The 26,053-nt window shown below is 39.8% G+C and overlaps 1 protein-coding gene and 1 non-coding gene across 2 annotated transcripts; both read right to left on the bottom strand.

The window, feature by feature from the left end:
• Positions 1-358: 358 nt before the first annotated feature.
• On the bottom strand, positions 359-10,383 carry LOC141193165 (membrane metallo-endopeptidase-like 1). Its single transcript, XM_073662097.1, has 9 exons — positions 10,307-10,383; positions 10,089-10,147; positions 9,805-9,924; positions 8,170-8,303; positions 1,297-1,362; positions 1,129-1,177; positions 665-760; positions 501-554; positions 359-405 (listed from the first exon to the last, which is right to left on the bottom strand). The coding sequence occupies exons 1-9, from the start codon at positions 10,381-10,383 to the stop codon at positions 359-361; spliced, it is 702 nt and encodes a 233-aa protein (XP_073518198.1).
• A 6,035-nt stretch (positions 10,384-16,418) lies between these two features.
• On the bottom strand, positions 16,419-16,501 carry TRNAL-CAG (transfer RNA leucine (anticodon CAG)). Its single transcript has one exon. It is a non-coding gene; the product is annotated as a tRNA-Leu (tRNA).
• Between the last annotated feature and the right edge of the window lie 9,552 nt (positions 16,502-26,053).

Here is a 26,053-nt window from a genome sequence, read left to right as displayed (position 1 = left end):
AGTCATCAAAGCAAAAGGTGGCTAATTTGAAGTACTTAGAATATAAGACATATTTTCAGTTGTTTCACACTTTTTTGTTAAGTATATAATTCCACATGTGTTAATTCATCGTTTTGATGCCTTCAATGTGAATGTACAATTTTCATAGTCATGAAAATACAGAAAAATCTTTAAATGAGAAGGTGTGTCCAAACTTTTGGTCTGTACTGTATATATATATCTCAATTACCTACATTGCTCCAACAATACTGAGCATAAGATAAAATAAGTAACAATATCTGAAATTCTACCAATAGCTCTCATTCATTTACAATATGGAAAAAAGTATCTAAAACGCATATTATCCCAACACTACAGCCTAGTAATATGGAATAAGTATAACCCATATTATAGTAACACTACAGCCTAGGAATATGGAATAAGTATTACCCATATTGTAGTAACACTACAGCCTAGCAATATGGAATAACAAGCTAGTATCCATATTATAGTAACTGTACTGCCTGGTAATATGGAATAGGCATCAATACCTTGTATTATACTAATAGTACTCTCTTGTAATATGAAATAAGTACCTCTAACCAGCACTATTTTGCTAAATGATAATATCTATAACCTACTGTATATTAGACTAACAGTATTGCAAAAAGCCTATAAAGTTCACCTGTGCAAAGTTCAGGAAAAAGAGCTGCTTGTGCGTCAGGTCCAATCCGGGGAGCCTGGGCTCTTTTCCGTGTCTCTCCACCCATTTCAGATATGCCTATAAGTCAACCAAAAAAAATCTTCACCATAACCATCAAATCTCAAGACTCTAGAACCGGGGCCAATTATGGCCAAACCATCAGTAGACATTTATGCTTTTGGTGAGTAGTTGTCTTGTATTTTGATTAATATTTAGAGCAATAACTCTCGGGAGTGCAATAGACCTAAGTTGTGTTTTGTATTGGGGTCCAGGAGCTTCAAGTAATACCTCTACCCTAAATACTTAAGTCCTTAATATACAAAGGAGACAGAAGACTCTCGCAGGAGATTAACTGTTGTTAAAATTAAATTTAAAAAAATGAAAAACACCAGTATACAGAGACCCGAGCTCGACGGCTGCATGTTTAGGCTGACGCTGTAACTAACTCGTCATGAAAGATTGCAGATTTGACCACATTAAATACTGAGTCGCTTCCTAAAAACCATGAAGGACATTAATTATTGTGACATTTCAATGTCAGAACGTTGTAATCCTCCATTCATTTCCACTGACAATAACAAGTTTGAAGAAAAAAACACCTCATAATAGTTTACCTTGTAAGCCTGTCGGACTCCGCCATTATCTGCAATATTTTCTCCTAGGGTAATGATACCACTTACCTAAAAAATGAGAAATCATGAATTTATATAATTTATGTGGTCTTCTAAAGGGACTTGTCTTCTTTCTAAAATCACACGTTATATGAATGCTTTAATGAGAGGTTTCTGGTCAACGGATCAGTAAACAGACAAAGCAAAGAGAAGGAACTTGAAGTGGACCAACTGGATCTACTTAGTCACACCATAGGTTAAAGGGGTTATCTCCTTTCAGGCAATTTCTGCTACAGCTTTTTAAACCATAAACTACACTGAACTCACCTTCACTAGGTCCAATGATGAGTCTCTGCCGCTGCACCCATGTCCAGCATGCGGTGCTGAAGTTATGTCAATAGCGCAACAGCCAATCATGAGCTCGGCTGCTCTGGTTGTGTAGGTGAAGCACCCTATTCAGAGCCGCTAAGCTCACTGATTGACTACCACACTGTGGATGTGGCGTCAGCGCTGCAGCCAATCCAAGGCACCAGAAGCAGCGGTTGAGACTCGCCGTTGGACCCGGGGAAGGCGATTACAGCTCAGTTTGTCATGTTTTAACAAACTACAGCCGTGGCAGAAATTGTCTGAAATAAGACGTCTTAAAAAAATTGGACTAATCATACAGTAGGTTTAATACACCATGGTTTTACTGGAGTTCTTACTAGCTCTGTGTGATTATCTCCTCAAATAACATTTTAATTGACAAATATTATTTTTATTCCAGTAATAGTAGTCTAGGTTTACCACTCCCTTTCACTACCCAACTATTGGTTTTGTGAAACTTTTGGTCTGGATTAATTTCATAAATGACTAAGGAATAAATCACACTAATATAGTATTTTTTTAAAGAAATGTGATTAAAATTTGTATTTTATTTACATTTTAACCCATTTAAACTTTGTCTCTTTTCCCTTTCCTCCTTCCTTCCTTTTTCTCTTTTATTAGATGTATTATGGTCTAGTGTTGTACACTATATGTGAATGATATCATTGAAACTTCCAGTAAACATTATCTGATGGTTCCTGGGTAGAAAGAAGTGGAGGAAAAAGGGAAAGAGAGCGCTACCTGAGCGTAGGAAGTAGAGACTTGAAACTAAAAAAAAATATAAAATCTTTTATGCTCACCTGAGCAAGTTGTTCTGATAGGCACAACTCTATTTGAGGAATTTGTCCGTTATTTGGGTTCTCAGACCACGGTTTGCAGCTCTTCCATAGACGGTGGAGGTATATTTGTTCTACCTGACAGACAGCCACCACGTGAACAAATTGAGACAAATGGATTCTGGAGGCGCTCCCGTGGAAGAAAGAGTAACCAAAAAAAATTGTTGAATCTTACAATTGTGGTGCAATCACATGGAGGATATTCCACCAGGGATTAATATTTGTAGGTTTATGAAAAAATCATAAAACCATGAATACACATAAGAGACATGGATGTACAAATGGGGAAGGGAGAAGGAAGTCTTTAAAAAGGATCTCACAACGCGTTTCTGTTCATAGAGCCTTCATCAGGTGTGTATGAGACCTTAGGTTTGACTGAACTCTTATACCCAGCATCTTTACTTGTGGGTGGGGTCACCCTCAGAGGTAACATCCAACTCCAATCTACTCTTCTTCTCTGTTGTGGAGTTTGGAGTCTAATTGATGAATATAGGTGGACTCTTGTATACATATATTTCTTACCAATAGTGTCATTGCTCAAATTTTAAAAATCATCACCCAAATGTGAGCTGCAAGCCTATGTTAACCAAATAACTATTTTGTCAAATTCTATAATTATCTACCGTGTGGAGTTCCTACAAGAAATCTAAAAATTGATTTAGGGAGGCATTGGACTGATATGATGGGTAGCAAAAAAAATAAATAAATAAAAATAAAATAAAATAAAAATAACAAAACAAAACAAAAAAAAAAACAAAAACAAAAAAAAAATAAGATAAAAAAAATAATAATAATAATTAAAAAAATAAATTAATAAAAAGTAATAAAAATGGAAATAATAAAAATAAATAAATAAATAAAAACATAAATAATAATAATTTAAAAAAATAATAAAAATAAAAAAACAAAAACCAAAAAAAATTTGAAAGAAAAATAAAAACCAATGACGCGTATATTGATGTTACTTGCCACTACAACGTTAATGTTAATCCTCAGATGGAGTGATTTGCACATATAAACAGGTTATATGAGAAGGAGGTCAAATGAGACCAACTGGTCAAAGACATATGATGTATTGGAGAGATATCAGGGATTGCCAGATAGATGCCACAGGTCCTTAGTTTTGATACAGGACTTTACTGTAAGTGTCATGATGTTAATTGCCATGGAAAAAGTGGTGTTATTCAGCTAACTACATATCTCTTATAATGTCTCAACTGTGTCATTTAATCCATCTGGATACAGACTACCAAGTCTGTAGATCCAGTAGGATTCTTACGCATTGAGGACCGATTTTCTGTTCTTGGTGAGTGGTGGAATTTGCTCTATGGGTGTAACTGTTATGGAGTCAAAGTTCTTGTTGTGCACAAGAGTGATATGTTTGGAAAGGCTCTGTTTGAGAAACCCATTTTTAACGTTATGCCTGTGGCCATTCATACGGCTTCGTAGTGTTTGGGTGGTCCGTCCTACATAATGTAACCCACAACTACATGTTACCACATAGATGACAAATTCCGAGCTGCATGTGAGCTCTTGGGTGGGTTTTAAGGTCATCTTGGGATTCTTAGTGTGGATACTCTTCCTCATATCCCAATTGATAATCTTACAACAGTGACATCTTGTATTTCCACATTTAGATATTCCCATTTTCTCTTTTTTTCTGATGTTTAGCATTCCTGTCGTTTACCTCCTTATCTCTTAAAAGACTCGGTGTTATGTTATTTTTTAGAGTCTTACCTCTTCTGAAAACTATGCTGGGTCTAGAGGGTACCATCCCTTTCAGAATTGGATCTTTTTTGATAAGATACCAGTACTTCTTTAGTATTCTACGGATGTTTGAATTACCACTGTTAAATGCAGTGATAAAACTGTACCTCCACTTTGATATATCCTTTACCGAATCTTTTTGTGAATTTTCTAAGCAAATATTTTGTGTAAGTGTCAGGTTTTTTCGGTAGGAGGACTGGATCAATTCTTTTGGATAACCTTTATCTTCGAATCTGGATATTTTGATTTTAGATTGTTCAATATAATCTATTGTGGAAGTGCAGTTGCGCCTGATCCGGCGAAATTGACTGGATGGAATGTTATGTTTCCATCTGGGGTAATGAGCGCCGGAGAAATCTAAATAACCATTGGTGTCAACTGGTTTAAAATGGGTTTTGCTCTGAATGGTTTGATCTTTAGTAAATAATTCCAAGTCCAGAAAATAATTCTTTCTCTGGACATATTGCTTGTGAATGAGATTCCCCAGTTGTTCTGATTTAGTTCGTTGATGAAGGAAGACGCTTCCTCTTCTGTACCATTCCATATGAGGAATAAATCGTCGATGTATCGATGATAATAACATATATGTTCGGTATATTTTGGAGATGTAATAGGCGATAGGGACTCGAATCGCCCGATAAAAAGATTTGCAAAACTGGGTGCGACCCGAGTCCCCATCGCGGTCCCGAACTGCTGGAGGTACATCTTATCTTGAAAGGAGAAAAGGTTATGCTCCAAAATGAATCTTAGACCTTTCAACAGGAATGTTTTTTGTTCCGGTGGTATATTTTTTGCCCCCTGATAGAAAGTGGTCTACTGCATCAAGACCTAAACTGTGTTCTATGTTGGAATATAGAGCACATACATCTAGGGTGAGAAACATATAGTTTTCTCCCCATTGTAGATCCTTTGTCTCCAGAATGAGTTGGGATGAGTCTCTTAAAAAGGATGGTAAGTTAAGGACATAAGTCTGAAGAAAAAGATCAATAAAATGGGATAGAGAGCTAGTGAGAGAGCCTATCCCTGATATGATGGGTCTTCCGGGGGGATTCTTTGTGTCTTTGAGTATTTTTGGTAGGTGGTAAAAGAAAGCTTGATTTGGGCTATTATTTGTTAGATAACGCTTTTCTCTTTTATTCAATATCTTAGCTTGAAAGGCTTCTTGTATCAGCTTATTATATTCTTTTTCAAAGACATCAGTGGGGTCAGATGTAATTGGTTTGTAATATTTGGTGTCAGACAGTATGTTATAGGCTTCCTTTATGAAGGCTCTATGAGCAGAAACGCGTTGTGTGATCCTTTTTAAAGACTTCCTTCTCCCTTTCCCTTTTGTACATCCATGTCCCTTATGTGTATTCATGGTTTTATGATTTTTTTAATAAACCTACAAATATTAATCCCTGGATAAAAAAATATGGTGGAATATCCTCCATGTGATTGCACCACAATTGGAAGATTCAACAATTTTTTTTGGTTACTAAACCTTCCATGGGAGCGCCTCCAGAATCCATTTGTCTCAATTAGTAAACATTATCTGTTAATCTTTTTAATTCCATGTAGATTACCATAAATATAAAAGCATCTGAGACCACCCTCTTCATATTCTCTACTTATAGCACATGCTCCAGTGGGATAAACCTGTCAATAAAGACAATACAGAAGTGCCCAACTACCTTGCACTATTGATTTAGTTTTATATTACATAGTTACATAGATTGAAAAAATACTAAGGTCCATCAAGTTCCACCTTTCTCCACCAGTTATACATTCTGTATCACTAGATTATTTATATAGGTGTAGCACGTAATTCGTGGACCCACTATGCCACAAAGCAGATTTGCCCTGGAGGGGCGTAACTATGCAGCTACCTTGATGTTCGCAGGAGCCTGTAGTGGTGAGGTCAGGCTTGCGCGGCTGATAGCTGTAAGGTGACACTTCAGGGCGGCTTTCTGCAGTAGCAGCTGACCCCAAGGGTAAATAACATTAATTCAGATTCTCAACAGGGCAGGACGGCCACTTGGGACAGGTTCAAACTGTTCAGAGAGGACAGCCACTGGGACAGGTTCAAACTGTGCAGACAGGACAGCCACTTGGGACAGGTTCAAACTGTTCAGAGAGGACTGCCACTGGGACAGGTTCAAACTGTGCAGACAGTACAGCCACTGGGACAGGTTCTAACTGTGCAGACAGGACAGCCACTTGGGACAGGTTCAAACTGTGCAGACAGGACAGCTACTGGGACAGGTACAAACTGTTCAGAGAGGACTGCCACTGGGACAGGTTCAAACTGTGCAGACAGGACAGCCACTTGGGACAGGTTCAAACTGTGCAGACAGGACAGCTGCTGGGACAGGTTCTGCTGTGCAGACAGGATGGCCACTGGGACAGGATCTGCTGTGCAGACAGGACAGCCACTGGGACAGATTCAGACTGCAGACACGATGGCCACTGGGACAGGTTCAGACTGTGCAGACAGGACGGCCACTGGGACATATTCAGACTGTGCAGACAAGATGGCCACTGGGACAGGTTAAGGGTTCAGGCCTGGGTATTGAGCCTTCAGGCCCCAGAGTAGCAGACAGGTACTGCATAGTCATTTTCAGGATATGGACACCGCCGAAGCGGTGACAGGAACACGGACAAACTATACTGGACTAAAGGGACACAGGATACAGGAATAGTTTTAACAGAATAAGGACGAAGGACCTGGCAACATGCAGTTACACACACCAAACCACCTTCCATAACTATAGGGGTTGCTCAGGCACCTCCCAATTGGGGATGGTGGCTTTTATACAAGATGCCTCTTAGCTAATGGCTGGGAGACACCTTGCAGGTAATCACATTAACTAAATGCCTCCCAGCTGATAGCTGGGGACATTTACGATGTGCGCACGCTGCCTCTTTAAGAGCAGGGGAGCGCATACTAGGTGTGCCTCTGAGACACAGTGCGGCACACACAGAAGCAGGAGCATGCTAGAGTCCATGCTGAGGACCTGGCAGTGATTGAGTCAGCGTCCCTGCATGGAAGGGGAAGGGACACCATGCAGGGAATCTGGCAGTAGCCCTACAACCACAATATTATTTGTACTGAGGGAATCATCCAGCCCTTTTTTAAAAGCTGTTATAGTGTCTGCCATTACTACCTCTTGTGGTCGGCATTCCACATTCTGACTGCTCTAACTGTAAAGAACCCTTTCCTATTTAGCTGCCGGAATTGCCTTTCTTCCACCCTTAATGAGTGCCCCCTGGTCCTTTGTAAGGTTTTTGGAAGGAATAAGTCATGTGCCAGTCCTCTCTATTGACCACAAATGTATTTATACATATAAATGAAATCTCCCCTGAGACGTCTTTTTTCTAAGCAAAACAAGCCCAACTTTTCCAACCTCTCATCATATGAGAGGCCTTCCGTCCCTTGTAATAATCCAGTTGCCCGTCTTTGAACTGACTTTAACTTCTGAATATCCTTTTTAAAATGTGAGGACCAAAACTGGATCCCATATTCTAGATGTGGCCTCACCAGTGATTTATAAAGGGGTAACAATACACTTGGATCGCTGGATTTTCTCTCTCTGTTTATACATCTTAAAATCTTGTTTGCTTTTGCAGCTGCAGCCTGACATTGAGTACTGCTGCCCAGCTTACTTGTAATCAGAATACCCAAGTCCTTGCCCTGTTCTATAGTCCTGAGTATATTTACCTTTAACATATATGCAGCAATAGGATTACTCCGGCCGAGGTACATTACTCTACACTTATCAACATTAAACCTCGTCTGTCAAGTGTTTGCCCATGCAGACATCTTATTCAGTCAGTCTGGTCATCTCATCCATTTCACTGGTGTTTTCAGTCAACTGGGAGATATATCTCTGATGGCATATTTAGAAAAAGAGAAAAACATACTCACATTTTGCCCCCCAGCTAATTCCCAGGTGTAATTGCCATATTGGTAGACCATGCATCGGGACCGCTCTTTGAAATGCATTGCAGAGAAGTTACTCCACCAATCAAACATATTTCCGTCCTTGTCAAAATTCCTTCCTGTTAAATAACAACCATCATTGAGCATAATCCATATACATGATGCTGAGCTTCACTGACTATAACTGTTAGAGCTCATTCAGAGGTCAGAGTTTTTTATCGTATGAAAAAAAACGGTGCAAGTTTCATCAATGATTTTGATCTGTGTTTGATCAGTATTTGGTTAAAGTGTCAGTTTTTGCCATCAGAGTTTCATCAGCTTTTGAAAGTTGTATATAGGCTGTGGATGGGCGTCAGATTCGTGTAGACCAGGCTGGCAAGTCGTCTGGTGAAAGACGTGGGGTTTACAGAGGAGGCTCTTCAGGTGGCAGAGGATTCTTCCATGGTGGTAGAGGACGTGGTGGTGGAGACCGAGGTTATGGAAACAGCAGACACCCGATCAGGTCAAAAAAGTATAGATGCACAAATTCGATAAAAAGATTTTGAAACTTTTATTGATTTATTTTAAAAGAAATTTAAAAAACACACATAAAGGAGAAGTGAACCAATGAAGGTGCCTGCAGTGCTAATAACAAGGGTAATCAATCATTTATTCTGTTTAACAAGACTAACAAAAGGAGATCATATCAATGAACCCAGTGATAAATATATGAAGAATTAAATAAATAAATAAATAAATAAATAAAGGATCAGTATCCAAAATTCATTCATCTAGTAAGCATTAGTGGATTACAAGTACCCACCTTAAAGTATCCAGCATAAAAAATGTAGTCAAAATGCCGTAAAGGTATATATCTATAAATATGTCAATAGGTCATATAGAAAGAAGCCATAAAGCCCACAAATGGTAGAGAAGTGACAATGTAGGGCAAAGTCAATCATGGCCCACAAAATATAGATGGTATCACCAAGCATGGAAATAAACAGATGTTATCATCAGGCATAGAGATAAACAGAATGTAAATAGAGACAATACAACCTTTCAACTGCAGTTAAGGACTGCCCCAATGCGCATTTCGCAATCAGCTTCTTCAGGGACAGTAGTGTTTCTTTTAAAATAATTCAATAAAAGTTTCAAAATCTTTTTATCGAATTTGTGCATCTATACTTTTTTGACCTGATCGGGTGTTTGTTGAATAGAAGTATTGTCCCAAATAGGCTTTTCACTTTTTGGATTAATATGGAAACAGCAGGTTTGACAACAGGAGTGGAGGATATGGTGGTGGATCTTGTGACTACTATGGAAGTGGCAGAAGCCAAGGCAGTTACGGGGATAGGTCCGGAGGCTCATACAGAGACAGCTATGACAGTTATGAATAACGGCTAATTTCTGAATCTAGACCTGTTTGTCCAACGTGACTAACAGAAACTCCTTTGTATCTACCCCTTAGAGCTGGCCTCAAGGATGTGGAAGACTTGTTTTTGTTTTTCTTATTTTTGCAATAAAGTTTCTATAAAAGGAAAAAAAAAACATACAGAACTACTATTTACTTATTCCATAAATGTACCACTGGAACCTCAATGACGTAGTAGTAAAGCATCAGTTACTTCTCATCATTACCATTATCATCAAAGCCGTGAGTGATTTCGTGACCAATGACCATACCGATTCCACCAAAGTTCAATCCTTGCGGCTGTTGTTTGCTGAAAAATGGAGGCTGAAGGATCCCAGCAGGAAATACTGTAAAGCACAGAATAAAATAGTTATTAGCTGTAATTGATCTAATGATATAGACAAGAGATGAATTGGGTGAGTAACATTGGGTTTGGCATACCTGACACTATGGTAACCCAACCAAAACTATAGTTCATCACCAATTTGAACCCTTTTTCTGAGTAACTCACCAATCTGATTGCAATTAGGGGAATAGAAGGCATCAGCCACTGCTGCACCAATTATCCAACTATAAAAGAGTAACACAGGGACAGTTATTACAACAGTAATCTGGAGGTAATCTCTACATTCAGGTGGAAAATTGTGTAAAGTAAATATCATATATTGGGTCAATCAGATGCAAATTTTGTCACAGCTCCCCCAACCTAACATGTGTCATTCATAATACTTGTGTTTAATGTGTGTAAAAGATGGGTTATTGTGACCATAAACATATATATGCCCTGAAAAGTTAATGGTTGGCATGTCTGTAGATACGCCCTTGGTGGTAGTTGGCCTTGATGTTTTTGTGCTCTTGGTCGTAGTTCACCTTGATGTTTATACACCATTGGAGGTAATTGGCCTTGATATTCATACACCCTTGGTGGTAGCAGTTGACCTTGATGTTTTTATGCCCTTGGTGGTAGTTTGCCTTAGATATTTTTATACCCTTGGCGGTAGTTGGCCTTGATGTTTTTATGCCCTTGGTGGTAGTTGGCCTTAGATATTTTATACCCTTGGTTGCAGTTGGCCTTGATGGTGATACACCCTTGGTGGTAGTTGGCCTTGATGTTTATACGCTCTTAGCTATAGTTGATCTTGATGATTTTGATTATATTTTTCAATGAGTTTTGGTAGAACATTTTTTTCTATTGGTCACTTTTGTGTTTGCCCATGTAGAAAGTAGACATCCATTGACTGATAGAGAAATATTAAAGGGTTTTTCTAATTTTCAATATGCTGTTAGGACATTTCCTGTTATTTGAGGGGAGTCCCTTGCTTGATTCTCATCTATTTGCCAAAGAAAACAGCACCTACAAAACATCTCTAGAAGACGCAATACAATCTGTTTAATACAAATGCAGTCCATTGATGTCAATAGGTGAAAATCTTTAAATGTTCCTTGTGATGACTCTGCAGTAGTGAGGAGCGAGCATGCTCATTTAACGCTTTCGCCGAGCACTCTTGGGTGCTTTCGTGTATCTTTGGCATGCTCGTTTATTAAGTTGCCTGCATGATTTGTGACTGATAATCAGCCTCAACAAGTGAGGATTCCCTAACAAACAGGCAATCTCTGCATGTGGTGAAGCTGACTAACAGCCATAAATCATGCAGACGCCCGGGACTTGAACTTAATATACGAGCTTGCAGAAGATACTAGGTAAGCACCCGAGCGAGCTCGGCGAAAGGGTTAAACGAGCACGCTCACTCATCACTACCCTGCAGTTAAAGTTAAAGGGGTTGTCCGCTACTGAATGAAAACATTTGTCCCAAAATGTGGTGAAACTTTGATGTCAGTATCACATGCGCATTTCAGACTTGTTATACTATGTTCATCTGCTCTTTTAGCTTTTGTTTATTAAGTATATTTATAGTCTATTGATGCCTGAGGTAGAAAAATCTGAAATTGGACATACTGGTAATTCGGTTTCTAGGAATCTTCCACGACAGCACCTTTGGAGGTTCACTCTCTGCCCTAATAGGGACAGAGAACTTATAGAGATGAAATAGTCCCTCCCATTTTCCTATCAACAGTATTTTTCTGATGCCAAAGCAACAACTAACATATGCACAAAGAAACTATTTGATGTTCCCAGAAATCTTTTGTGAAAGCACAAATTCAGGACATTTAAGATTTGCCTCAAGGACCCCAGGAATACTGCCAAAGTGCCAACGTTAAGAATTGGTTTTGCTAAGCCCCATCACTTTTAGTTTTCGATTTGATATTGCCACCAATAGAGCGGAACCCCAAATGATCAGTAACAGGAGTGAAGCTGAACAATTTCTTGAAAGAAAATGCTAATGTCAGAAGTTGGATTCAAACCCACTCCTTCAGAAGAGACAGTGACCTGATCGCAGCGCCTTAGACAGCTCGATCATCCAGACTTCTCCTGGCTTTTGTAATTTAACTCTTTCTAAGCTAAGCAGTAGAAAGATGAGCATTACTTGTGATGAAAGGAAATATACCATAATTTCATTTATTTTAATATTTATTTGTAACCTATTAGTTACAGCCAATTTTGAGCTTCATGACCACGCACATTTTTTAAATCTGACATGTATCACTTTATGTGGCAATAGCACTGGAATCCTTAACATATCCCCGTGATTCTGATAGTGTTATTTTGTAACACATTGTACTTTATATTAATGGTAAATTTAGGTCAATATATATTTAGTTTTTCTTGTGAAAATATCTAAAGTTGCACAATTTCATTGAAATGCGGTGATGCCCCATATGTCTTCAGAAACTACTGTTTGGTCAACAGCAGGGCTTTGAAAGTAAGAGCGCTATTTGGGTTTTGGTAATGCAGATTTTGCAAGAATATTTTGAGGGTGACATTTGCGGAGTTCCAAAAGTACCAAAACAGCAGAAACCGCTCCAAAGTGATCCCATTTTATAAATTACTCCTCACAATGAATTCATCAACACCGGCAATTACTATTTTTGTCCAACAGGTGTTTTCACTCTGCAACATCCAGAATTGCAAATAAGCCAGTTTAGTGCCCAGCTTCCGCGTATGGAGACAAGCACCCCATACATTTTAAGTGGGCTCTTCTCGCTAGAGAAATGCCAAATCTGTGGATTCTTTGTCTTACCATTAACGTGGAAACCCCTTTTTTTAGAATGAAAGATTATGGTCCTGAGTTGGGGCTTGTGTTTTTTTGCCTTCCTGGCTTTTTCCCCAAACAGCTTTGTTCCTGGCATATTTTTGAAGCATATTTGTCTCAGTAATGCCACAGCGATTCATAGTCAAACATAAATGGCTGAAATCATTCAGCTAGTGTCTGATACATGCTGCCCGTATTAGCTATCAGGTTTCCTTTAAATCCTCATACAGCTAAGTCAAACTAAAATAAAACAAAGTGATGACGTCCAGAATGAAGGAAAAATTACAAAAAAATATTATTTTCCTCAAAAGTTAAAAGTGTTCAGTTCTCAAGTTTCTATCATTTTATTTCCTGTAGATAGTTATAATGATTATGACTTTTACATTCTCTGTAAACAGTCAGTCACTATGCTTTGTTTATTTTCTGCTTAAAATTTAATGGGTGAAGAAAAAAGCTTTTTCCAAAATCCAGAGCTGAACCAGGGACCTTCAGATCTTCAGTCTAGCTCTCTCCCAACTGAGCTACTTCAGCCAGACACGTTTGGATTCAAGAATGTTCAACACACTGTAGATATCACAACTGGATGTATTTATTTTTACTTTGACTTGTTTTTGCAAGATTATCTATATTTTAAAGTCCCACTATTTTGCGTACATATTTAAGAACTTACATTAATTCTTTGTGAATGAATAGAAAAAAACAGCAATTCTGCATTTTTTTTACATTTTCAAATTTACTCAATTCGCCAGGGTAATTCTGACTGTGTCTCTGTAGGACAGGTGATGATTGAGCATAAAACACAATTTGTAAGCATAATGTTGCATCAAGCTTTATTTTCTCTTAGGTGCAAACAATTGGAGTGAAGAAAGGAGATGCAAATTTAGAGAAAATATTCTACTGATTGTTAATGTTGAAAGTGAAAACATTTGTCCCAAAATGTGGTGAAACTTTGATGTCAGTATCACATGCGCATTTCAGACTTGTTAAACTATGTTCATCTGCTCTTTTAGCTTTTGTTTATTAAGTATATTTATAGACTATTGATGCCTGAGGTAGAAAAATCTGAAATTAGACTTACTGGTAATTCAGTTTCTTGAAATCTTCCAGGACAGCACCTTAGGAGGTTCACTCTCTGCCCTAATAGGGACAGAGAACACATAGAGATGAAATAGTCCCTACCATTTTCCTATCCACAGTATTTTTCCGATGCCAAAGCAACAACTAACATATGCACAAAGAAACTATTTGATGTTCCCATAAGTCTTTTGTGAAAGCACAAATTCAGGACATTTGCCTCAAGGTTCCCCAGGAATACTGCCAGAGTGCCAACGTTGAGAATTGGTTTCGCTAAGCCCCATCACTTTTAGTTTTCGATTTGAGATTGCCACCAATAGAGCGGACCCCCAACTAATCAGTAACAGGAGTGAAGCTGTACAATTTCTTGAAAGAAAATGTTAATGTCAGAAGTGGGACTCGAACCCATGCCTCCAGGAGAAACTGCAACCTGAACACCGGTAGACCGCTCGGCCATCCTGACTTCTTCTGGCTTTTTTAATTTAACTCTTTCTAAGCTAAGCAGTAGAAAGATGAGCATTACTTGTGATGAAAGGAAATATACCATGATTTCTTTTATTTCAATATCGATTTGTAACCTATTAGTTACAGCCAATTTTGAGCTTCATGACCAAGCACCGTTTTTTAAATCTGACATGTATCACTTCATGTGGCAATAACACTGGAATGCTTAACACATTGTACTTTATATTAATGGTAAATTTAGGTCAATATATATTTAGTTTTTCTTGTGAAAATATCTAAAGTTGCACAATTTCATTGAAATGCGGTGATGCCCCATATGTCTTCAGAAACTACTGTTTGGTCACACAGCAGGGCTTTGAAAGTAAGAGCGCTATTTGGGTCTTGGGAATGCAGATTTTGTAAGAATATTTTGAGGGTGACATTTGCGGAGTTCCAAAAGTACCAAAACAGCAGAAACCCCTCCAAAGTGATCCCATTTTATAAATTACTCCTCACAATGAATTCAGCAACACCGGCAATTACTATTTTTGTCCAACAGGTGTTTTCACTCTGCAACATCTAGAATTGCAAATAAGCCAGTTTAGTGCCCAGCTTGCGCTTATGGAGACAAGCACCCCATACATTTTAAGTAGGCTCTCCTCGCTAGAGAAATGCCAAATCTGTGGATTCTTTGTCTTACCATTACCGTGGAAACTCCTATTTTTAGAATGAAAGATGACGGTCCTGAGTTGGGGCTTGTGTATTTTGCCTTCCTGGCTTTTTCCCCAAACAACTTTTTTCCTGGCATATTTTTAAAGCATATTTGTCTCAGTAATGCCACAGCGATTCATAGTCAAACATAAATGGCTGAAATCATTCAGCTAGTGTCTGATACATGCTGCCCGTATTAGCTATCAGGTTTCCTTTAAATCCTCATACAGCTAAATCAAACTAAAATAAAACAAAGTGATGACGTCCAGAATGAAGGAAAAATTACAAAAAATATTATTTTCCTCAAAAGTTAAAAGTGTTCAGTTCTCAAGTTTCTATCATTTTATTTCCTGTAGATAGTTATAATGATTAGGACTTTTACATTCTCTGTAAACAGTCAGTCCATATGCTTTGTTTATTTTCTGCTTAAAATTTAATGGGTGAAGAAAAAAACTTTTGCCAAAACCCAGGATTGACCCTAGGACCTTTAGATCTTCAGGCTAACGCTCTCCCAACTGACCTATTTCAGCAGGACACATTTAGATTCAGGAATGTTAAACACACTGTAGATGTCACAACTGGATGTATTTATTTTTACTTTGACTTGTTTTTGCAAGATTATCTATATTTGAAAGTCCCGCTATTTTGCGTACATATTTAAGAACTTACATTAATTCTTTGTGAATGAATAGAAAAAACAGCAATTCTGCATTTTTTTTATATTTTCAAATTTACTCAATTCGCCAGGGTAATTCTGAATGTGTCTTTGTAGGACAGGTGATGATTGAGCATAAAACACAATTTGTAAGCATAATGTTGCATCAAGCTTTATTTTTTCTTAGGTGCAAACAATTGGAGTGAAGAAAGGAGATGCAAATTTAGAGAAAATATTCTACTGATTGTTAATGTTGAAAGTGAAAACATTTGTCCCAAAATGTGGAGAAACTTTGATGTCAGTATCACATGCACATTTCAGACTTCTTAAACTATGTTCATCTGCTTTTTAGCTTTTGTTTATTAAGTATATTTATATTCTATTGATGCCTGAGGTAGAAAAATCTGAAATTAGACTTACTGGTAATTCGGTTTCTAGGAATCCTCCACGACAGCACATTAGGAGGTTCACTCTCTGCCCTAATAGGGACAGAGAACACATAGAGATGAAATTGTCCCTCTCATTTTCCTATCCACAGTATTTTTCCAATGCCAAAACAACAACTAATATATGCACAAAAACTATTTGATGTTCCCAGAAGTCTTTTGTGAAAGCACAAATTCAGGACATTAAAGATTTGCCTCAAGGACCCCCAGGAATACTGCCAAAGTGCCAACGTTGAGAATTGGTTTTGCTTAGTCCGATTGCTTTTAGTTTTCGATTTGAGATTGCCACCAATGGAGCGGAACCCCAATTGATCAGTAACAGGAGTGAAGCTGTACAATTTCTTGAAAGAAAATGATAATGTCAGAAGTGAGATTCGAACCCACGCCTCCAGCAGAGACTGCGACCTGAACGCAGCGCCTTAGACCGCTCGGCCATCCTGACTTCTTCTGGCTTTTGTAATTTAACTCTTTCTGAGCTAAGCAGTAGAAAGATGAGCATTACTTGTGATGAAAGGAAATATACCATGATTTCTTTTATTCCAATATTGATTTGTATCCTATAAGTTACAGCCAATTTTGAGCTTCATGACCAAGCACCGTTTTTTAAATCTGACATGTATCACTTTATGTGGCAATAACACTGGAATGCTTAACATATCCCAGTGATTCTGATAGTGTTATTTTGTAACACATTGTACTTTATATTAATGGTAAATTTAGGTCAATATATATTTAGTTTTTCTTGTGAAAATATCTAAAGTTGCACAATTTCATTGAAAAGCGGTGATGCCCCATAGGTCTTCAGAAACTACTGTTTGGTCACACAGCAGGGCTTTGAAAGTAAGAGCACTATTTGGGTTTTGGGAATGCAGATTTTGCAAGAATATTTTGAGGCTGACATTTGCGGAGTTCAAAAAGTACCAAAACAGCAGAAACCTCTCCAAAGTGATCCCATTTTATAAATTACTCCTCACAATGAATTCATCAACACCGACAATTACTATTTTTGTCCAACAGGTGTTTTCACTCTGCAACATCCAGAATTGCAAATAAGCCAGTTTAGTGCCCAGCTTGCGCTTATGGAGACAAGCACCCCATACATTTTAAGTGGGTTCTCCTTGCTAGAGAAATGCCAAATCTGTGGATTCCTTGTCTTACCATTAACGTGGAAACCCCTATTTTTAGAATGAAAGATGACGGTCTTGAGTTGGGGCTTGTGTTTTTTGACTTCCTAGCTTTTTCCCCAAACAGCTTTGTTCCTGGCATATTTTTGAAGCATATTTGTCTCAGTAATGCCACAGCGATTCATAGTCAAACATAAATGGCTGAAGTCATTAAGCTAGTGTCTGATACATGCTGCCCGTATTAGCTATCAGGTTTCCTTTAAATCCTCATACAGCTAAGTCAAACTAAAATAAAACAAAGTGATGATGTCCAGAATGAAGGAAAAATTACAAAAAATATTATTTTCCTCAAAAGTTAAAAGTGTTCAGTTCTCAAGTTTCTATCATTTTATTTCCTGTAGATAGTTATAATGATTAGGACTTTTACATTCTCTGTAAACAGTCAGTCCATATGCTTTGTTTATTTTCTGCTTATAATTTAATGGGTGAAGAAAAAAACTTTTGCCGAAACCCAGGACCTTTAGATCTTCAGTCTAACGCTCTCCCAACTGAGCTATTTCGGCAGGACATGTTTAGATTCAGGAATGTTCAACACACTGTAAATGTCACAACTGGATGCATTTTTTTTTACTTTGACTTGTTTTTGCAAGATTATCTATATTTGAAAGTACCGCTATTTTGCGCACATATTTAAGAACTTACATTTATTCTTTGTGAATGAATAGAAAAAACAGCAATTCTGCATTTTTTTGACATTTTCAAATTTACTCAATTCGCCAGGGTAATTCTGACTGTGTCTTTGTAGGACAGGTGATGATTAGAGATGAGCGGTGTTCGACTAGAACTGTTCGCCAATCTCAAATTCGAGCTGTTTTGGGCGGTGTTCGAGTTGTTCGACGAACCCGAACGATTTGCAAAAAATTCGGCTGTTCGAGGTTATGTTCGATAACTGTTCGTGCACCAAAAGCTTGTCCTGCATGTCTGGCGCTATTTAGAGCACCAATCATGCAGGGATTGTCTGCCACTCACTGTAATGCCACAGCCATGGTGGTTGTGGCATTACAGTGATTGCCCAAATCGATGGGAACAGTGCCAACAGTGAAACATGAAAAACCGGCAATTCAGCAGCGGCATACACCGGTACCCGACAATTTAGAACAGACAGAATAGAGCTTCACACATAGATTAGATAGATATAAACATGTCAGCCACATATATACGAAGTACAGTGAAAGTGCTGCTTACTGTTCTTGTCATTTAGCGTAAAGGATTTATCCAAAAAAATAATAGTGTTTTCATGCACCGTCTCTTTAAAAAAGCCGGCCGACAATTCAGCAGGGTACCCGACAATTTATAACAGACAGAATAGAGCATCACACATAGATTAGATAGATAGAAACATGTCAGTCACATATATATGAAGTACAGTGACAGTGTTGATTACTGTACTTGTCATTTAGTGTAAAGGATTTATTAAAAAAAATAATAGTGTTTTCATGCACCGTCTCTTTAAGAAAGCCGGCCGGCAATTCAGCATCTGTACCCGACAATTTATAACAGACAGAATAGAGCTTCACACATAGATTAGATAGATAGAAACATGTCAGTCACGTATATATGATGTACAGTGATAGTGTTGGTTACTGTACTTGTCATTTAGTATTAAAATAAAGGATTTATTATTAAAAAAATTGGCGTGGGGTTCCCCTTAATTTTAGTCTCTAGCGGAGGTTAAGCAGACAGCTGGGGCAGATGTTTGAAGCCTGGTAAGGGGGTAATACCCACGGAGCTACCCAGGCTACTAATATCAGCCCAAAGCTGAATACATAGCCTTTACTAGCTATTAAAATGGGGGACCCCCCCAAAAAAAATGACGTGGGGTCCCCCCTAATTTAATAGCTAGCAAAGGCTAGGCAGACAGCTGGGGGCTGATATTAATAGCCCAGGAAGGGAGCCATGAATATTGGCCCCCTCCCAGGCTAGAAACACCGGCCGTCAGCCGCCCCAGAAATGGCGCATTCATAGGATGCGCCAATTCTGGCACTTAGCCTCGCTCTTCCACGCTGCCCTGGTGCGGTGGCAGGGGGTAATAGAGTTGGGGTTGATGTCAGCTTATAATGCCAGCTGACATCAAGCCCAGGTTAGTAATGGAGAGGCGTCTATAAGACACCCCCATTACTAACCCCATAGTCAAAGTTAAAAAAAACACAAACACCCAGAATAAAGTCCTTTAATTGAAATAAAGACACAATCCTTTATTGTTCTAAATTAAACCATACTTACCGTCACGCCCATTCCAGCTGAAGCCAACGATCTCCTGCAATAAAAGAAAAATAATAAAGCAACCTCATCCTTACCTTTCCATGGTTCCCACGACAGCTTCAGCTCTGCTACATCGAGATGACAGGCTGGACCGCAGCTGCCATCCAGCCTGTCATCCCGCAGACACTGAGAAGCGCAGGCTTGCTTGCGCTGCTCAGCGTCTCTCTGTGACGGCATCCAGATGAGCCGAGTTCATGTCCAATGAACTCGGCTCACCTAATGCACGTCACTGAGAGCGTGGGAAAATTCTCACGCTGAAGCGGTGAGTGCAGGAGAATTCTCCCACGCTGTCAGTGACGTGCATAAGGTGAGCTCATGTCCAATGAACTCAGCTCACCTCCTGCACGTCACTGACAGCGTGGGAGAATTCTCCTGCACTCAGCGCTTCAGCGTGAGAATTCTCCCACGCTGAAGCGCTGAGTGCAGGAGAATTTTCCCACGCTGTCAGTGACGTGCATAAGGTGAGCTCATGTCCAATGAACGCAGCTCACCTCCTGCACGTCACTGACAGCGTGGGAGAATTCTCCTGCACTCAGCGCTTCAGTGTGAGAATTCTCCCACGCTGAAGCGCTGAGTGCAGGAGAATTTTCCCACGCTGTCAGTGACGTGCATGAGGTGAGCCGAGTTCATTGGACATTAACTCGGCTCATCTGGATGCCCTCACAGAGAGACACTGTGGAGCGCAAGCAAGCCTGCGCTTCTCAGTGTCTGCGGGATGACAGGCTGGATGGCAGCGTTCTGCTGCGGTCCAGCCTGTCATCTCGATGTAGCAGAGCTGAAGCTGTCATGGGAACCAAGGAAAGGTAAGGATGATGTTGCTTTATTATTTTTCTTTTATTTCAGGAGATCGTTGGCTTCAGCTGGAATGGGCGTGATGGTAAGTATGGTTCAATTTAGAACAATAAAGAATTGTGTGTTTATTTCAATTAAAGGACTTTTTTCTGGGTGTTGTGTTTTTTTTAAATACTTTACTAGAAATTCATGGTGGTCATGTCTAATATTGGCGTGACCCCATGAATTTCGGGCTTAGGGCCAGATGATAATGCCAAGCTGGCCCTAACCCCTTTATTACCCAGTGAGCCACCGCATCAGGGCCCTGGATGAGTTGGGTACAGCGCCAGAAGATGGCGCTTCTATGAACGCGCCATTTTCCGGGGTGGCTGCGGACTGCAATTTGCAGCGGGGGTGGCCCAGAAAGCTTGGGCCTCCCTGCGCTGCGGATTCCAGCCCCCAGCTGCCTAGTTGTACCTGGCTGGACACAAAAACAGGGCGAAGCCCCACGTCAATTTTCTTTAAATTATTTCATGAAATAATTAAGAAAAAAAGGGCTTCCCTATATTGTTGTGTCCGTCCAGGTACAAATAGGCAGCTGGTGGTTAGGGGCAGCCCGTTCCTGCCTGCTGCACCTGACTGGACACAAATATAGTGCGAAGCCCCACGTCAATTTTTTTTTAATTATTTCATGAATTTCCTGAAATTATTTAAAAAATATGAAGTGGGGCATCGCACTATATTTGTGTCCAGCCAGGTACAGCAGGCAGGAACGGGCTGCCCCCAACCACCAGCTGCCTATTTGTACCTGGCCGGACACAACAATATAGGGAAGGCCTTTTTTTCTTAATTATTTCATGAATTTCATGAAATAATTAAAAAAAATTGAAGTGGGGCTTCGCACTATATTTGTGTCCAGCCAGGTACAGCAGGCAGGAACGGGCTGCCCCCAACCACCAGCTGCCTATTTGTACCTGGCCGGACACAACAATATAGGAAAGGCCTTTTTTTCTTAATTATTTCATGAATTTCATGAAATAATTAAAAAAAATTGAAGTGGGGCTTCGCACTATATTTGTGTCCAGCCAGGTACAGCAGGCAGGAACGGGCTGCCCCCAACCACCAGCTGACTATTTGTACCTGGCCGGACACAACAATATAGGGAAGGCCTTTTTTTCTTAATTATTTCATGAATTTCATGAAATAATTAAAAAAAAAATACGTGGGGCTTCGCCCTATTTTTGTGTCCAGCCAGGTACAACTAGGCAGCTGGGGGCTGGAATCTGCAGCGCAGGGAAACCCAAGCTTTCTGGGCCCCCCCCCCGCAGCAAATTGCAGTCCGCAGCCACCCCGGAAAATGGCGCGTTCATAGAAGCGCCATCTTCTGGCGCTGTACCCAACTCATCCAGGGCCCTGGTGCGGTGGCTCACTGGGTAATAAAGGGGTTAGGGCCAGCTTGGTATTATCAGCTGGCCCCAAGCCCAAAATTCATGGGGTCACGCCAGTATTAGACATGACCGCCATGAATTTCTAGTAAAGTATTTAAAAAAAACACAACACCCAGAATAAAGTCCTTTAATTGAAATAAACACACAATTCTTTATTGTTCTAAATTAAACCATACTTACCATCACGCCCATTCCAGATGAAGCCAACGATCTCCTGTAATAAAAATAAAATAATAAACCAACATCATCCGTACGTTTCCATGGTTCCCAGGACAGTTCCAGCTCTGCTACATCGAGATGACTGGCTGGACCGCAGCAGAACGCTGCCATCCAGCCTGTCATCCCGCGGACACTGAGAAGCGCAGGCATGCTTGCGCTCCTCACTGTCTCGCTGTGACGGCATCCAGATGAGCCGAGGTCATGTCCAATGAACTCGGCTCACCTCATGCACGTCACTGACAGCGTGGGAAAATTCTCACGCTGAAGTGCTGAGTGCAGGAGAATTCTCCCACGCTGTCAGTGACGTGCATGAGGTGAGCTCATGTCCAATGAACTCAGCTCACCTCACGCACCTCACTGACAGCGTGGGAAAATTCTCCTGCACTCAGCGCTTCAGCGTGAGAATTTTCCCACGCTGTCAGTGACGTGCATGAGGTGAGCCGAGATCATTGGACATGACCTCGGCTCATCTGGATGCCGTCACAGCGAGACAGTGAGGAGCGCAAGCATGCCTGCGCTTCTCAGTGTCTGCGGGATGACAGGCTGGATGGCAGCGTTCTGCTGCGGTCCAGCCAGTCATCTCGATGTAGCAGAGCTGGAGCTGTCCTGGGAACCATGGAAAGGTAAGGATGATGTTTGTTTATTATTTTATTTTTATTACAGGAGATCGTTGGCTTCAGCTGGAATGGGCGTGACGGTTAGTATGGTTTAATTTAGAACAATAAAGAATTGTGTGTTTATTTCAATTAAAGGACTTTATTCTGGGTGTTTGTGTTTTTTTTAACTTTGACTATGGGGTTAGTAATGGGGGTGTCTTATAGACGCCTCTCCATTACTAACCTGGGCTTGATGTCAGCTGGCATTATAAGCTGACATCAACCCCAGCCCTATTACCCCACTGCCACCGCTACAGGGCAGTGGGAAGAGCGAGGCTAAGTGCCAGAATTGGCGCATCCTATGGATGCGCCATTTCTGGGGCGGCTGACGGCTGGTGTTTCTAGCCTGGGAGGGGGCCAATATTCATGGCACCCTTCCTGGGCTATTAATATCAGCCCCCAGCTGTCTGCCTAGCCTTTGCTAGCTATTAAAATAGGGGGGACCCCACGTCATTTTTTTTGGGGGGTCCCCCATTTTAATAGCTAGTAAAGGCTAAGCATTCAGCTGGGGGCTGATATTAGTAGCCTGGGAAGCTCCGTGGGTATTACCCCCTTCCGAGGCTTCAAACATCTGCCCCAGCCGTCTGCTTAACCTCCGCTAGAGCCTAAAATTATGGGGGATCCCGTGCCAATTTTTATTTTAATAAATCCTTTATTTTAACACTAAATGACAAGTACAGTAACCAACACTATCACTGTACTTATTATAAATGTGACTGACATGTTTCTATCTATCTAATCTATGTGTGATGCTCTATCTTTCTGTTCTAAATTGTCGGGTACCGCTGCTGAATTGCCGGCCGGCTTTTTTAAAGAGACAGTGCATGAAAACACTATTATTTTTTTAAATAAATCCTTTACACTAAATGACAAGTACAGTAAGCAACACTGTCACTGTACTTATTATATATGTGACTGACATGTTTCTATCTATCTAATCTATGTGTGAAGCTCTATTCTTTCTGTTCAAAATTGTCGGGTACAGATGCTGAATTGCCGGCCGCCTTTTTTAAAGAGACGGTGCATGAAAACACTAATATTTTTTTTAATAAATCCTTTACACTAAATGACAAGTGCAGTAACCAACACTGTCACTGTGCTTCTTATATGTGTGACTGACATGTTTCTATCTATCTAATCTATGTGTGATGCTCTATTCCTTCTTGTCTAAATTGTCGGGTACCGGTGTATGCCGCTGCTGAATTTGCCGGCCGGCTTTTTTAAAGAGAGTGTCTTCTGAGCAGTTTGTCTGCTTTTGGACACCTTTGCAGGTGTTTTCTATGTGTTTCTATGTGTTTTTGTTTGCCTGCCATTGGTTTTAACGGTGTTCGACGGTGTTCTAAGGTGTTCGACGAACAGTTCGACGAACAGTTCCTCGAACATCCCGGTGTTCGACGAACCGAACCGAACCCGAACACTACGGGGGTGGCTCAACACTAGTGATGATTGAGCATAAAACACAAATTGTAAGCATAATGTTGCATCAAGCTTTATTTTTTCTTAGGTGCAAACAATTGGAGTGAAGAAAGGAGATGCAAATTTAGCGGAAATATTCTACTGATTGTTAATGTTGAAAGTGAAAACATTTGTCCCAAAATGTGGTGAAACTTTGATGTCAGTATTACATCCGCATTTCAGACTTGTTAAACTATGTTCATCTGCTCTTTTAGCTTTTGTTTATTAAGTATATTTATAGTCTATTGATGCGTGAGGTAGAAAAATCTGAAATCAGACTTACTGGTAATTCGGTTTCTAGGAATCTTCGATGACAGCACCTTAGGAGGTTCACTCTCTTGCCTAATAAAGACCGAGAACGCATAGAGATGAAATAGTCCCTCCCATTTTCCTATCCACAGTATTTTTCCAATGTCAAAGCAACAACTAACATATGCACAAAGAAACTATTTGATGTTCCCAGAAGTCTTTTGTGAAAGCACAAATTCAGGACAATTAAGATTTGCCTCAAGGACCCACAGGAATACTGCCAAAGTGCCGACATTGTGAATTGGATTTGCTAAGCCCCCCATCACTTTTAGTTTTTGATTTGAGATTGCCACCAATAGAGCAGAACCCCAACTGATCAGTAACAGGAGTGAAGTTGTACAATTTCTTGAAAGAAAATACTAATGTCAGAAGTGGGATTCGAACCTACGTCTTCAGGAGAAACTGTGAACTGAACGCAGCGCCTTAGTCTGCTCAGCCATCCTGACTTCTTCTGGCTTTTGTAATTTAACTCTTTCTAAGCTAAGCAGTAGAAAGATGAGCATTACTTGTGATGAAAGGAAATATACCATGATTTATTTTATTTTAATATTGATTTGTAACCTATTAGTTACAGACAATTTTGAGCTTCATGACCAAGCACCGTTTTTTAAATCTGACGTGTATCACTTTATGTGGCAATAACACTGGAATGCTTAACATATCCCCGTGATTCTGAAAGTGTTATTTTGTAACACATTGTACTTTATATTAATGGTAAATTTAGGTCAATATATATTTAGTTTTTCTTGTGAAAATATCTAAAGTTGCACAATTTCATTGAAATGCGGTGATGCCCCATATGTCTTCAGAAACTACTGTTTGGTCACACAGCATAGCTTTGAAAGTAAGAGCGCTATTTGGGTTTTGGGAATGCAGATTTTGCAAGAATATTTTGAGGGTGACATTTGCGGAGTTCCAAAAGTACCAAAACAGCAGAAACCCCTCCAAAGTGATCCCATTTTATAAATTACTCCTCACAATGAATTCATCAATAGTGTTGAGCCACCCCCATAGTGTTCGGGTTCGGGTTCGGTTCGGTTCGTCGAACACCGGGATGTTCGAGGAACTGTTCGTCGAACTGTTCGTCGAACACCTTAGAACACCGTTAAAACCAATAGCAGGCAAACAAAAACACATAGAAACACATAGAAAACACCTTCAAAGGTGTCCAAAAGCTGACAAACTGCTCAGAAGACGCTTTCTTTAAAAAAGCCGGCCGGCAATTCAGCAGCGGCATATTTAGACAAGAAGGAATAGAGCCTCACACATAGATTAGATAGATAGAAACATGTCAGTCACATATATATGAAGTACAGTGACAGTGTTGCTTACTGTACTTGTCATTTAGTGTAAAGGATTTATTAAAAAATATAATAGTGTTTTCATGCACTGTCTCTTTAAAAAAGCCGGCCGGCAATTCAGCATCTGTACCCGACAATTTATAACAGACAGAATAGAGCTTCACACATAGATTAGATAGATAGAAACATGTCAGTCACATATATATGAAGTACAGTGACAATGTTGCTTACTGTACTTGTCATTTAGTGTAAAGGATTTATTAAAAAATATAATAGTGTTTTCATGCACTGTCTCTTTAAAAAAGCCGGCCGGCAATTCAGCATCTGTACCCGACAATTTATAACAGACAGAATAGAGCTTCACACATAGATTAGATAGATAGAAACAT

Source organism: Phyllobates terribilis, unplaced genomic scaffold (assembly GCF_046119375.1).
Source record: "Phyllobates terribilis strain yellow unplaced genomic scaffold, ASM4611937v1 Scaffold_65__1_contigs__length_7625178, whole genome shotgun sequence".
Taxonomy (NCBI): domain Eukaryota; kingdom Metazoa; phylum Chordata; class Amphibia; order Anura; family Dendrobatidae; genus Phyllobates; species Phyllobates terribilis.
This window is presented reverse-complemented; position numbering and strand designations above follow the sequence as displayed.